The 12621-nt window shown below is 48.7% G+C and overlaps 3 protein-coding genes; 1 reads left to right on the top strand and 2 right to left on the bottom strand.

Moving 5' to 3' along the window:
• Positions 1–1781: 1781 nt before the first annotated feature.
• GSTUM_00000298001 (uncharacterized protein) lies at positions 1782–3467 on the bottom strand (the record flags this gene model as incomplete). XM_002835462.2 has 2 exons in its annotated part: positions 1782–2999; positions 3081–3467. The coding sequence occupies 2 exons, from the start codon at positions 3465–3467 to the stop codon at positions 1908–1910; spliced, it is 1479 nt and encodes a 492-aa protein (XP_002835508.1). The 3' UTR covers positions 1782–1907.
• Positions 3468–5127: 1660 nt separating this feature from the next.
• Positions 5128–7267, bottom strand: GSTUM_00000297001 (uncharacterized protein). XM_002835461.2 has 3 exons: positions 6749–7267; positions 6476–6661; positions 5128–6425 (listed from the first exon to the last, which is right to left on the bottom strand). Exons 1-3 carry the CDS (start codon positions 6879–6881, stop codon positions 5401–5403), a joined length of 1344 nt encoding a protein of 447 aa, XP_002835507.1. The 5' UTR covers positions 6882–7267; the 3' UTR covers positions 5128–5400.
• Positions 7268–8375: 1108 nt separating this feature from the next.
• On the top strand, positions 8376–11242 carry GSTUM_00000296001 (uncharacterized protein; the record flags this gene model as incomplete). XM_002835460.2 has 7 exons in its annotated part: positions 8376–9071; positions 9126–9209; positions 9260–9685; positions 9743–10365; positions 10427–10866; positions 10922–11039; positions 11095–11242. The coding sequence occupies 7 exons, from the start codon at positions 8376–8378 to the stop codon at positions 11144–11146; spliced, it is 2439 nt and encodes an 812-aa protein (XP_002835506.1). The 3' UTR covers positions 11147–11242.
• Positions 11243–12621: the final 1379 nt, after the last annotated feature.

Here is a 12621-nt window from a genome sequence, read left to right as displayed (position 1 = left end):
GTTAGCGTGTCCTCATCAGGTGCCTGGACAGTGAACCCTCAATTCCGAATGTGAGCGCTCCGAAACCCTTTGCTGAAAGGGTGCGGGATATTAGCACCCCTCCTCGCCACGGGGGGGCAACCGCTGTGGGCATGTGGTTAAGGTTCTTAGCACCCTATGAATATCATACACAACTTACCAGAGAGTGTCCAAAAAGGGAAAAAAAGTTGAATCTACTGACATCAACTATCACTCATTTTACCCTACTTGGTCAGTTTTTTTCATTAAGATTTGTTGAAATAGGGTTTCTGTAGTGATAGAGTGTGCTGTATCATAGCTATAAAAAAAAGATATCATAATTATGAAATTCCCCGCCATCATCTATCACTCACTCACAAACTTACTAGCAAGCCCCGCACGAGACCTTGAGCATTGGCGTTTGCTCCGGTAGGAGTTGTTTCACTCCAGTGCTGTGCCAGTCATATTTTCTCATTCAGGTGTTTTTTTTTTGTAAAATCCCCTTCACAGCTAGCACTCCATCCACCTTTCGAGGATTGTCGTATTATTTCGGGGGGGGGGAGTAGTGGGACCCACTCCCAGCAAGCAAGCAAGAGAGAAACCATAACATTACGCGACATATCATACATTCGACCAGTTTTAAGACAGAGCTGTACGAACGATCCATATCCGGGGTCGGCAACTACGGTACCTTATTGTCTGTCCCTCCCGACGAAAACAAGATCCCATTTCCGGACCTTCAAGTTGGGACATCAGGAAATAAACACAATATTGAAAAAATATACATATGCTTCGCAACAAATCCCCAGACAGACAGGAAAACACAAGCCCATCACGAGCCGAACGGGGCATCACTTTTTTCCCCCTGTTCACAGCTTTGATATAAAGCATGCACCCCTTATCAGATCGTCTTGTCGTCCGCCGGGGGAGGGGGTTCGGTGTACCATGTCATACAGTTTGGTATAATGCTTAGTAGTCCGGCATCAATCTATGGCACGGACGATAGCAAGTGCAGGAGATCCCTTCTGCTTATGGAGACCGCCGCCGCCGTCCGCACTCAGTGTGTATATAGGGGGTAATTTGAGTAAGAATTTTTAGCGTACTAGGGGTGGACAGTAATGACATAACTTATACAATAGATCAATGATCAAATATCACCTACTGTTATGATCTACCTCTGGTCCCTGGTTTCTGCGCCCATCGAGTGAAAACTACTTGCAGTTGTTAAGTGGGTGCCCCCTACCCTCATATCGAATTTGAAGGCCTAAAGTTGTTCGGATCCTAATCTTCTTGGGCAAGAAGTGGCTTTGTTCTGGCTTTCACAGGGTTTGCAGGGGTATTTGGGGCGAGTGATGGGCTGTGGTATGCTGGCGGTGGGTTGGCATGCGAGATGACGGCTGTGAAGTGCGCTTAGGATTGTGGGGGGTCGCTCTGGGTTGGGTGTGATGGGTTTGGTCATCTATTGAGGTGCTTGGTTGCTGGGAGGTGCCGGTTTGAGTGATCTTTGGCTGGTTCTATTATCGTATGCTTGGTGCCATCTTAGAACTACATTCTAGAGCTAGGAAACAGATTGAATGAACTCATGGCACAGTTCACAGTACGCTGGGTTTCAGCATGCTTTAAAACTTCACACATTCTCACCTAACACGGTGCCTAGAACTACTAAATCTCACTCGCAAATCTCACAAGCACCCGGACACCTCAATGCCAAGGCACACAAAAAGGACATACCCCTGGCGTTCCGGAAATCTTTGGGATTCACCAGTAGTGTAGGGATATCAAAGCATTTAGGACGTACGATTATATTTTCACATATCCACGCTCAAGCAACGGCGCCGCGCTCCAAGCCAACCGTCAACATTCAATCGTGCTTGCCCTCTTCCCTCTCTATCACATAAACTGCTCCCCGACTAACAATCGCACCTCCCAACCCACCTGGGGAAAGCCGTAGCCTCCCTAATATTCTCTACACCGGCCAAATAGCACACCAACCGATCAAGCCCCAACCCGAACCCACCGTGCCTAGTACTCCCCCACTTGCGAAGTTCCAAATACCATCTTAAGCTCCCTTCGTCCTCACCTCCGTCCCCGACCGCTATGCCGTGCCTCCGCATCTCCGTCAGCAACTCGTCGTATCGATATTCCCTCAGCGAGCCCCCAATGAGTTCGCCTACAGCCGGCACAAGTAGGTCAAAGCAAGCTACCGTCTCGCCTTCCCCCGGCGTGGGGACAGTGCTGACAGAAGGGAGCATATAGAAAGGCTTCAGGCTCTTCGGGTAATCCGTCACGAAAACCGGTCCATTGAATACAGTCTGTGCAAGGAAGCGCTCATGCTCGGCTTGTAATGCGGCACCCCAGACCGCGGGGATATCGAACTGTACTTCCTTCTGCTCTGCCGCCAAGCCCAGTCTTGATATCGCTTCAGTGTAGGTTATCCTAGACCAAGGACGTTCTAGTAGACCCTTCCAACGCTCCTCGAGTTGCACCGCTTTATCTTCACCCGCTGTGGATAAGGTTTCTTTGCCCACGCGAGAAGTGCTGATGCTTCGAACAATTGTCTTCACCATGTCCTCTATTAACGCTACCAACGGATCCAAAGTGTCGATAAACGCGGCTTCGACTTCGAGCATGTAGAACTCGCTCAGATGTCTAGTTGTGCCGCTCTTCTCCGCACGGAATGATGGGCTCAAAGTCCATACCCTAGGGACCGCCGCTGCGAGCGCTTCAAGATGCAATTGGCCGGAGACGGTGAGGTATTTGGGTGTGTTGAAGAATTTTTCCGGAACGATTGCGAAGACTTCTCCAGCACCTTCGCAGTCTGAGGAGGTAATTATTGGCGTGTGGCATTGGATAAATGAGTGTTCCACGAAAAAGGCGGTGAGTGTCGAGATTATATTAGATCTTAAGTGGAGTAAGTTCGTATTGGCCGGTATCCTTTGTCGGAGATGTAGTAGCGTTCTTAAGAACTCCGGAGTCTGATACTTTTTTTGCAGAGGATATGTCTTTCCACCAACACAGACAAAAGAGACATCAGGTTTTCAACATTACGATAAATCCATAGCGAATAAGGGAAGGAGTGATACCAGAGGGTCTGCCTTCCCCAAAACCTCTACCTTCTCCGCCAACAGCTCCTTGCTCTGCTGCCCCTTCCCCCCAACAGACTCCTTCCACTCGCCCGTTATCTTAACACTAGTTCCCATCGACAAATTCTCCGATTGCTCCTTCGTCAACACAGCTTGCAGTGGATGTATCGTTGAGCCATCTGAGACATGGGCGAACGAAACATTCTTCATTCGCCGGACCGAACGGACCCAGCCAGCAACCGTGACCGTTTCATTTGCCCTTTCATCGGAGAGAGGGGAATGAAGGAGAGAGGATATCGTCCGAGGAAAAATTGAGGTCGAGGAGTAATGACAAGTTTGGAAGGATCGTGAGAGGATTCGCCTAACTATGGGCCGAAGTGGAAGCATGGTGGGGGGCGTGATGGAGTAATCCCAATAGTATGGTATGTGGCCTCATAGTATGATGGGAGTTTTTCCCTATTAGGTAGTTGAGTAGGGTGTTACCCTAGTGATATGTTCCTCTTGGCACACATCTCATTCTGTATTTAGTCTCGGGGATTTCCCCTCTACTAGAATACAATCATTATCTTTCTCCTCTCACACTATCGACCACATTCCACATCGACATCCTCCCCTAGGATCACCATCACCTGTCCTCTGCTAGATGACCTGCGCCATCAGGGCGCTGGTGGGAAGATCTCAATCGGGGTTGAAAGAAGAAAATACTGTGGCTAGAATACCAAGGATTGGAAATCTGACCGGAGCGATGTGGGTGTCGTTGGTCCGTGGCGTTGGCATCTGATTTGGGGTGACAGTTGGAGCTTGATAGACTAATACCGTAGTGTAGCAACCCTAGTCAGAATCCTATGAGTCCGCCTATAGACCACTCTCCGAGCCCGTGGAAGATCCTCCCACACCTTCTAGGAGAACTTCATGACTTCTTCATGACCACGGGAGTGGAGATAGTAGTCTCGGTAAGCTTGTAGGAAATATAGTTTTCAAAGTGGCTACACATTCTCAACCAGGTTCATATTTGATAGGTGGGACTCGGACACCTAAAAGTGAAGATACATGCAGAAGCATGATATGGAGCACAATTGTCACGATCAGCAGTTAGAGCACCTCTATTCATGCCACCCGTTCACTGATAGAGTGGTGGGGAATGAGAAAGCATGATTTCATCGACACATTGAACTGAACAGAGCCTTGGTTTGTTCCTCTCTGGTACAGTACACTTCTGTACAGTTCTCTTTCTCTTCCTCGTTCAAACAGGAATCAGGGTAGGATGTCCAGATGCTGAGAATATGCAATAAAAACTAAATCGTGATTGGTTCGCCAATCATGATACATGTCAGGTTTTGTTCATCAAATCCAGTGCTTGGTGCTCAACCTGCTTGAGGTTTTGGTAGATACCCTTGCCCGACCTGTAAGACCTTGCTGATACTGGTATATAAGTGTACCTCCCCCTCTACTGCTGTACTGGGTATTTTCAACAGTACCAAGCAAACACCTTCTATTTCCATCAGATACTACTACTCGTGCTCTTCTAGTCACACCAGGGCTTGTGATGACATAGTCTACTCAAACCTAAAAGTTCTATTCGCTTGCCATATCGCCCATTAATAATTATGGCATATCCAGGCCTAAACCAGTCATGATTCCAGATATTGTTGGATTGAGGGTCCCCACTTGCCGGAAGCCTGATAGGCCTTCGTTTCCTTCTTGAAGGTGGTTGTGATTTGGATGCGGTAGAGACAGATATGCGAGCCCCATTAAATTTTGTGATTCCATTGTAGGTCTTTTCCTTATATCGCTTCTTAGTTTCCTCAACGCGCTCCTCCCTGCCCGCATGGCTTAGTCCCAGTCATTGTTTGGGCGGCATTGGTCGCAGCATGTTTCCCCTACAGTGTCTAAAGTGTAGAATGGTGTTTACCGGCAGCATTTGTCAAGCTGAATTCCACGAAACGTTCTTCACCCACCGTTAGTCACCGTTACTACTTGAGTGCCATTGCTAAATCAATACTAGACCCCACCACGCGCAACGTGATATCCACACGAGCAAGCCAAGCAACCAGCAGCCAAACATTTATTCACAGAAGAATAAACAGGATAAACCATTAAAATTCATATCCACTATTACGCTGCGGCGCAAACAGGTATACCCCCGAACAAGCAAGTTCATTCCTCGGGTCTCTCCTTTTTGCTTGAAAGGGGAAAAAAAAGACCAATTCTAAGAAAGTAAAAGCAAGTACCACTCAACCCACGCTCCACCGAGCAAACTCCGCCCTAAAAAAATAAGCAAAAGGAACGTGTCCAGCACGCATGCTGTGGTATGTATGTATTAAGTTGACACGGCCGGACCAACACCCCTCCCTTCGTACTTACCCCGTAACTCATCCACCTCTCTTTGCAGCTTTTCCAGATCAATCAAGATATCTGTTTCAGTTCCCTGAACAATTGGCATTGCTGGCTCTGTAGGAAGAGGTAAAGACTTTTCCGGAGGGGTAGTTAGAGGTTCCTCTGGAGTTTCATATGAATTTGCTGTCGAGCTTCTATTTCGCCTTGGCGGAGGCGGGGGTGGTGGTGGAGGGACCGGTAAGGCAGATAGAGGGACTGTAGAAGCCCGGGAACTTGTGCTCTTGTGCCGGCGGATCGGAGGTGGAGGAGGTTTCATTTTAGAACTATTGGCACTTCCCGCGGGGGTGCTCGGGCGAAGGGGGTTAGTATTTGATTGAACCGAGTGACGACGAGAAAGTGGTGGTGAAGGGGCTATTTTCTTTGAGATGGTGGATGCCGCAGGAGATGCCGGTGATACAGTCTCGTTTAAAATTGGACTGGTTGAGCCCACCGGAAGTGGTGGCGGTGGCGGTGGCGGTGGCAGCGATCTCTCCGATGATACGGAGTGTATAGATGGAGGCCGAGGTGGCGTTAGGCTGGGGATATCGGCCACTGAAGAGGGCGGAGAGGCTGAAGATCTTCCACCGCTCTTATTCCGTGCCCTCGGCGGTGGAGGCTTCGGTTTAGGAGTCCGCTCCTTAGATCGACGCCGTTCTTCCTCCTCGTCTAATTCATTGCTGGTCCTGGGTGTCTCATCCGGAACTCCATCCACTGCTTCCGGTATTGGATCGAAGATAGATTGTCGAGAAATACTGCTTGTGTCTGTGGAACTATCCGGTGCAACGACTGGAGGAGTTGGACCCGTTCCTGGTGTCTGGGGTGAAGAGAGTGAACTTTGGCCTGTGAGCATTAGTCGTTTGAAGGCGTCTGCATCCAGCGACTGTCGTCCAGACTTAGCCACTGAGTATCCTCCATCGTTTCCAGCACTAGGAAAGCTGGTTGTTCCTGGACGGCCAAGCTCGGTTGGTTCTACAGAGATATTAGCGCTAAGCGGAGTCGAAGATAAGTAGCAGTCCTACCCCGAGCAAGTACATCATCATCATCATTACCTTCAAAGTCTGAAGACACCGGAGACTCAGTAGTAGGATTAAATGGGTCTGCTATGATCTCCGGTGGAGGGATGTAGGATCTTCTGTTTCTCGAATGTAGTCGTGGAGGAGGACTTCGCTTCCGTAGAGCCGGTGAAGGCGGCGGTATGTCGACGACTATGTACAAACACACCGAGTTAGCTGGAAGCTCTTCCTCCTATAAGTTAGGGGAAGTGGGAGGGGGGGGTCCCAGGTATATTATACCTTCCCATGAACTCGCTCTACTACGGTTCGGCGATGTCGAAAGCACTTGTGGATCCTGTCCCCGAGTCGAATCATCTTGCGATGTTCGGGGACGTTCGGCCGAAGCCCGCTTTCTGAAGGGATTAGAACTCATACAAGCTCAACGACCTTCCCCGGTCGGTAAGTATCTCGATGAATTTCGGCGATGAGAAGAAAGTTTTTTAAGATTGGTGAAGTTGCTCTTCTCCAGCTCGCCAAGCACGATCGCTGCGTTGTTCTTGCGTTATGCGGGTGATTAATCGATTCCCCTAGAGGCGGGAAACAAATGCTTCCGAGACCGACGTAGACTCAAAATACTGCCCGACAGGGGAGTCGAATCTGATCAAGCTTGATCATAAAAGAACTCAGTTTGCAGGTATTGTCTCGGAGTCTTTTGGTCCCGGTTCGATCTGCGGAGCCTCATCACAAGTTAGTTTGTCTTACTGCTCGAACAGTGGGGGACCATGAGTGGTGCTTTGCTTTCTATCCCTCTCGCATAACATGGAAACGGCCGAGGTAGGTATGCGACCATCCCTAGATGTTGTCATGGAGAAGACTTTGCATTCAGCATATTACAGTACAAGTACGGGTACGACGAGTGCGGTGCAGCACAGTACCTCTCATCCATGGAATTGAGTCTTACTGGTATCTGTAACCACCCTAGCCAGGGTGAAAAAGGGTTAACGGAAATTCTACCCAGTTTTCAGCATTCTCCGTGATTCTGGCAGCTTCCAGGTCTGAAGATGACCCAGAGTTCGTCACTTGAAGTCACTCGGTTACCGCACTCGCTACGGAATTCCGACTCAGCCCTGACTGTGACACTTCCAAAACACTTCTGAAACAATAAACCAGCAATAATCCTCCTCATTCCGGTATTGTTTCCGGAGAAACAAAACATTAGATTTTATCCCATTGCACCAATCCAGTGATTCACAGTACGGCACAGTGATAGCATGGCATTGCTCTCCCCTGGGGTGAACCTACAGTACAGTACTGGTACCGGTATTTGTTATCAACAAAGGTTTTGGGAAAGAAAAGGCGACAGCACACTGATTCTCGATAGATAGGAGGATCCTAGCATCATAGAGTGCTCAGACAGGCCATTTTGTCGCATATCGGGGACAAGCACGAGGGCACGAGGAGCGCGAAATGGATGACTTGAAGGCTGGGATCCCTAGGGCTAGCTCTTCACAACTGTTAGGGATGTAGCAATGGTACGAGCAACTCTAGCTTCTCTGCTCGTTTTCCTTCTTCAACAGAAGCATATGCATCCGCTGCCATTTCTGTTATGATACCGTATTATTCTCTTTCAAGGGGAATTGGGTTGGAGGTAATGGGTTAGGGTTACTATGGGTTTCATTCTCTTTTGGAGCAATTGTCGTAGACTATCGGGATGATAAATTTATGTGTCATACCTAAATTGACTCGTGACTCCGCCACCAAGCTCTCACGCTAAACTTGGTCACAACGCGTCTCCTCCTTGTGGCCCCACGCCCTACCCCTCCTTCGACGCGTTCATACACTACGCCCCGTCAGAACGCGAGAACTACTTATCATAGCTATCATAACAAACAAACTCAAAGTGCTACACTCTCTCTAGCAAGCAACGATGCATCGTCCAAAGAATGCCGCGCCTGTTCTCGTCGACGAAAATATTGTGACCCCTAAACGAACCCTACCTGGCCGACTCTATAGCAGTGCTGGCCCTGATACACTCTCGAAGCTTGTCAAACCCTTTAAAACGCCCGGATCCGCCCCGTCGATACGAAAGACTGCTTTACCTCCTCGCAAACGACGCAAAGTCGGTTCTTACGCGGGTGCTGATGGTGGCGAGGACGATGGTGAGTTTGTCAAGGATGGAGGGGAGAAGAGGATCATTTTGGGCAATCTGGACGTGATGAAGAATTTTCCGGTGTTTAAAGCGAAAGACAAAGAGGCTGTGTTTAGACAGCGATTTGCGGTACCGCTCGTTAATAAAGATGCCGGTGCATGGAATCCCTTTAGACCTGCTCCGGCGTTGGGGATGAGGAAAAGCGTCAATTTTATCGCCAAACCGCTTCATGACCCTAGTGGCGAGTTTGCAATTGTCCTTTATGACCCTACCATCGATGACAAGAAGGTTGAGATTACTGAAGAGGACGGTGAGGTGAAGATCGAGGAGAAGCCTGTTCCGAGGATGCACAAGAGCTTGGCCGAGATACTGGGTTTGAACAAGGGGGATAAGGATCAGGTTCCCAAAGTTCCAGTGGTCATTGATCCAAGATTGTCAAAGGTTTTGAGGCCTCATCAGGTTGAGGGTATCAAGGTATGCTCGGGCTGCTGCTCCTCTGAAATGGATGCTAACATTTTGCTTTCGTAGTTCATGTACAGGTGTGTTACAGGTATGACGGACGCTGCGGCAAGTGGGTGTATTATGGCGGACGAGATGGGTCTGGGCAAGACAGTAAGATGTTCGAAACTAGAGGTATGGCATTACGCTAATACTTTCGATAGCTCCAATGTATCGCCTTGATGTGGACTCTACTTAAGCAATCACCCGAGCCCGGGAAACCTACTATACAGAAATGCGTGGTCGTTTGTCCGTCGTCATTAGTTGGTAATTGGGCGAGCGAGTTGGTGAAATGGCTCGGTAAGGATGCGATCAATCCCTTCGCCATTGACGGCAAGGTTTCGAAGGCGGAACTTAAAGCGCAACTCAAGCAATGGGCTATATCCAGCGGCAGAAGCGTTGTTCGGCCCGTACTGATCGTCAGTTATGAATCCCTGCGTCTCCATACCTCCGATCTTGCCAGCATACCGATTGGGCTTTTGCTCGCCGATGAGGGGCACAGATTGAAGAATCGAGACAATCAAACATATAAGGCATTGATGACTTTGAATGTTGACCGACGAGTGATCTTGTCCGGAACTCCTATCCAGGTTAGTCACGTTTATTATTTCAATGGCCCAACTGTAATAGGCTGAAGATGTTTATAGAATGATCTTTCGGAATACTTCGCTCTTCTAAACTTCGCGAACCCTAATTTCTTAGGCACGCACAATGAATTCAGGAAGCAATACGAACTTCCCATTCTTCGTGGGCGTGACGCGGATGGATCCGAAGACGATCGTAAGAAGGGAGACGAACGACTTGCAGAACTTCTCCAGTTGGTGAATAAGTTTATCATTCGGCGTACTAATGATATCTTGTCGAAATACCTACCCGTCAAGTACGAGCATGTCGTATTCTGCAAGTTGTCGCCCTTCCAAACGGATCTTTACAATTATTTCATCACGTCTCCGGATATCAAATCCATCTTAAGGGGCAAAGGATCCCAACCTTTGAAAGCTATCGGGCTGCTCAAGAAATTATGCAATCACCCTGATTTGCTCAACCTCTCCGAGGATTTGCCCGGATGTGAGAGTCTGTACCCTGACGATTACGTTCCGAAAGACGCCCGAGGGAGAGACAGGGAGGTCAAAGTGTGGTATTCCGGCAAGATGATGGTACTGGACAGGATGTTGGCAAGAATCCAGCGCGAGACAAAGGATAAGATCGTCCTCATTAGCAATTATACACAAACACTAGATGTATTTGAAAAGCTTTGTCGCTCAAGGGGGTAATCACCATTTATCCCGCATTTTTCTATCGAACAATTACTAACGCCCGCCCCCCCACAGTTACGGTGCCCTAAGACTCGACGGTACAATGAACGGCTCAAAACGCACGAAGCTAGTCGCCAAGTTTAACGACCCTGATAGCGAAGAGTTTGTCTTCCTTCTCAGTAGCAAAGCCGGAGGCTGCGGCATCAACCTTATCGGTGCGAACCGGCTCGTCCTCTTCGACCCAGACTGGAACCCCGCCGCGGACCAGCAAGCTTTAGCGCGAGTCTGGCGTGATGGGCAAAAAAAGGATTGTTTCGTCTACCGCTTCATTGCCACAGGAACCATCGAAGAGAAAATCTTCCAGCGCCAATCGCACAAACAGTCGCTCTCCACGTCCGTCGTCGACGGCGTTGAAGACGTAGAAAGACATTTTGGTCTGGACGGGCTGAAGCAGTTGTTCCGGTTCCAGCCAAATACTAATAGCGATACGCATGACACTTTCAAGTGCAAGAGATGTAGGGATTGGAGGCAGGTCATGAAAGCTCCCGCGATGCTTTACGGTGATACGAGTACTTGGAATCATATGTCCGACGAGCCGAATGGAGGGTTGGATAAGATCCAGGATTTGTTGCTCAGACAGGAGAGTGGGCAGGGGGTTGTTACTTGTTGCTTTCAGTATATTTCTCACGTGAGCCTTCTTCCCTCTCCGCTCGTGGTCTTGAGAATGCTGATGAATTTTGTAGTGATTCCGTTTACGGCTTGGGTTTTTTATGGTTGGTTGCTTGGCTGGTATAAAGGTGTTCTTTTATATGGGTGCGAGTTTGGGTGATGCCTTTTTTCTCTCTCTTTCTTCTTTTGTTAGAGCTGGATTACAAAGGGTGATGATTTTTTGCTACGAGTACTTTCTAATAGTCTCTTTATGATGTACGATGGCTGCAGTAGACTAGTTAGGGCCGGTTGGTTGTGATGGTTCCGTTTGGTCGTCCCATACTCGTACAAAGTGACCGTTAAATTTTCAAAACGGAAGGATGACCATTTTTATATGGGAAACGGTCGCAACCAAACAGGCCCTATTCACCCCCGTTACCTTTCCACACACCCGCTGGTGCCAATACCCTGTGACGTTAAATAACCACCATAACCAACCGCTGCCACCCACCCAACACCCAAGACAATAAAACCCCGACTTCTCCACCAAAGGTTGGGTATCGGCCCAGAAATGGCGTCAGGCAGACCAGGAAAAAAGTGAAAATGTCCTCAGCGAGAGTCGAACTCGCGACCTTCGGATATCCCGACTCTGAGAGCGGGTCACGTTACATATGAGACCGACGCTTTAACCAACTAAGCCATGAAGACGATAAAGTCTCGCATCCGGCGCGACAATTAAGAATTTGAAAGGAGAATCTCGTCGGGCGTTTGCTGCCGGGTGAAATAATACGAGTGCGGAGTCATGACGCTTTGGTGGACGAGTCGGGGTTTGTGATGCGCACTGTACCGTACCTTGACGGGTCATAAAATCACGGTATGTTGCGAGACGTGCGTGACTTGGCCGTTCATCCCACAAGCGCAGTAGTGCAGATTCGGTGCGGTTGTGGGGGATGTGCCCGGTGGATTTCCCGGAGTTTGCGCTTCGTTGGTGGTCAGCATTATAGAATCGGGATTTCTATTTTATTAGTAACGGGGTGTGTGCTGGGATGGGATATCGTAGTGGTTTTTTTTGGTGAAAAATGGCATACCAAGGAGGTAGAAAGGCAGGCAAGGGAGTCCCGTCCCGGCCATTGCTGGACATGGTTGTTGGCGAATCCCCCCCCCCTCCAAAAAAAAAAAACCTCAGTAAGTCCAGGCTGGTGGCAGGACTTTTTTGGCAGATACACCTGAGTATCATACGGAGGTACAAGTGCCAGAGGCAGTGTTCGCAAACGCCAGTCCGTCTAATCCAATGTAGTGTCCAGACGGCTCGATCCAGGAGATGAATTGGGTAAAGTCAGACTCCAGTCCTGTAGACCACACAGGTAGCAGTTTGGACTGACCAGTCAGACCATAGTCGGCCTACAGGAGGTATGATAGCATGACTGTTATTTGGGGGGTTCTAACACAACTATGACACACTGCACGAAAGGTATGATATATGGATAAAAATTGTAAAGTAAAATGAGACAAAAAAGAAACTCTAAGGAAGAGCAGGAAAAAAGTGAAAATTACTGATTAGATAATTGAACGATGTTGAACAACATGCAGCTTTCATCCTTGCTCATGCCAGAGTTCAATGC

Source organism: Tuber melanosporum, assembly GCF_000151645.1.
Source record: "Tuber melanosporum whole genome shotgun sequence assembly, scaffold_108, strain Mel28".
Classification (NCBI taxonomy): Eukaryota; Fungi; Ascomycota; class Pezizomycetes; order Pezizales; family Tuberaceae; genus Tuber; species Tuber melanosporum.
This window is presented reverse-complemented; position numbering and strand designations above follow the sequence as displayed.

Excerpts from the sequence above, each read along its gene's own strand:
- GSTUM_00000297001 (XM_002835461.2), bottom strand. The coding sequence starts at position 6,881 with ATGAGTTCTAATCCCTTCAGAAAGCGGGCTTCGGCCGAACGTCCCCGA. Across the intron at positions 6,662-6,748 it reads TAGAGCGAGTTCATGGGAAG|TCGTCGACATACCGCCGCCT; the intron begins GTATAATATACC and ends GTTTGTACATAG. Across the intron at positions 6,426-6,475 it reads TGATGATGTACTTGCTCGGG|AACCAACCGAGCTTGGCCGT; the intron begins GTAGGACTGCTA and ends ATATCTCTGTAG.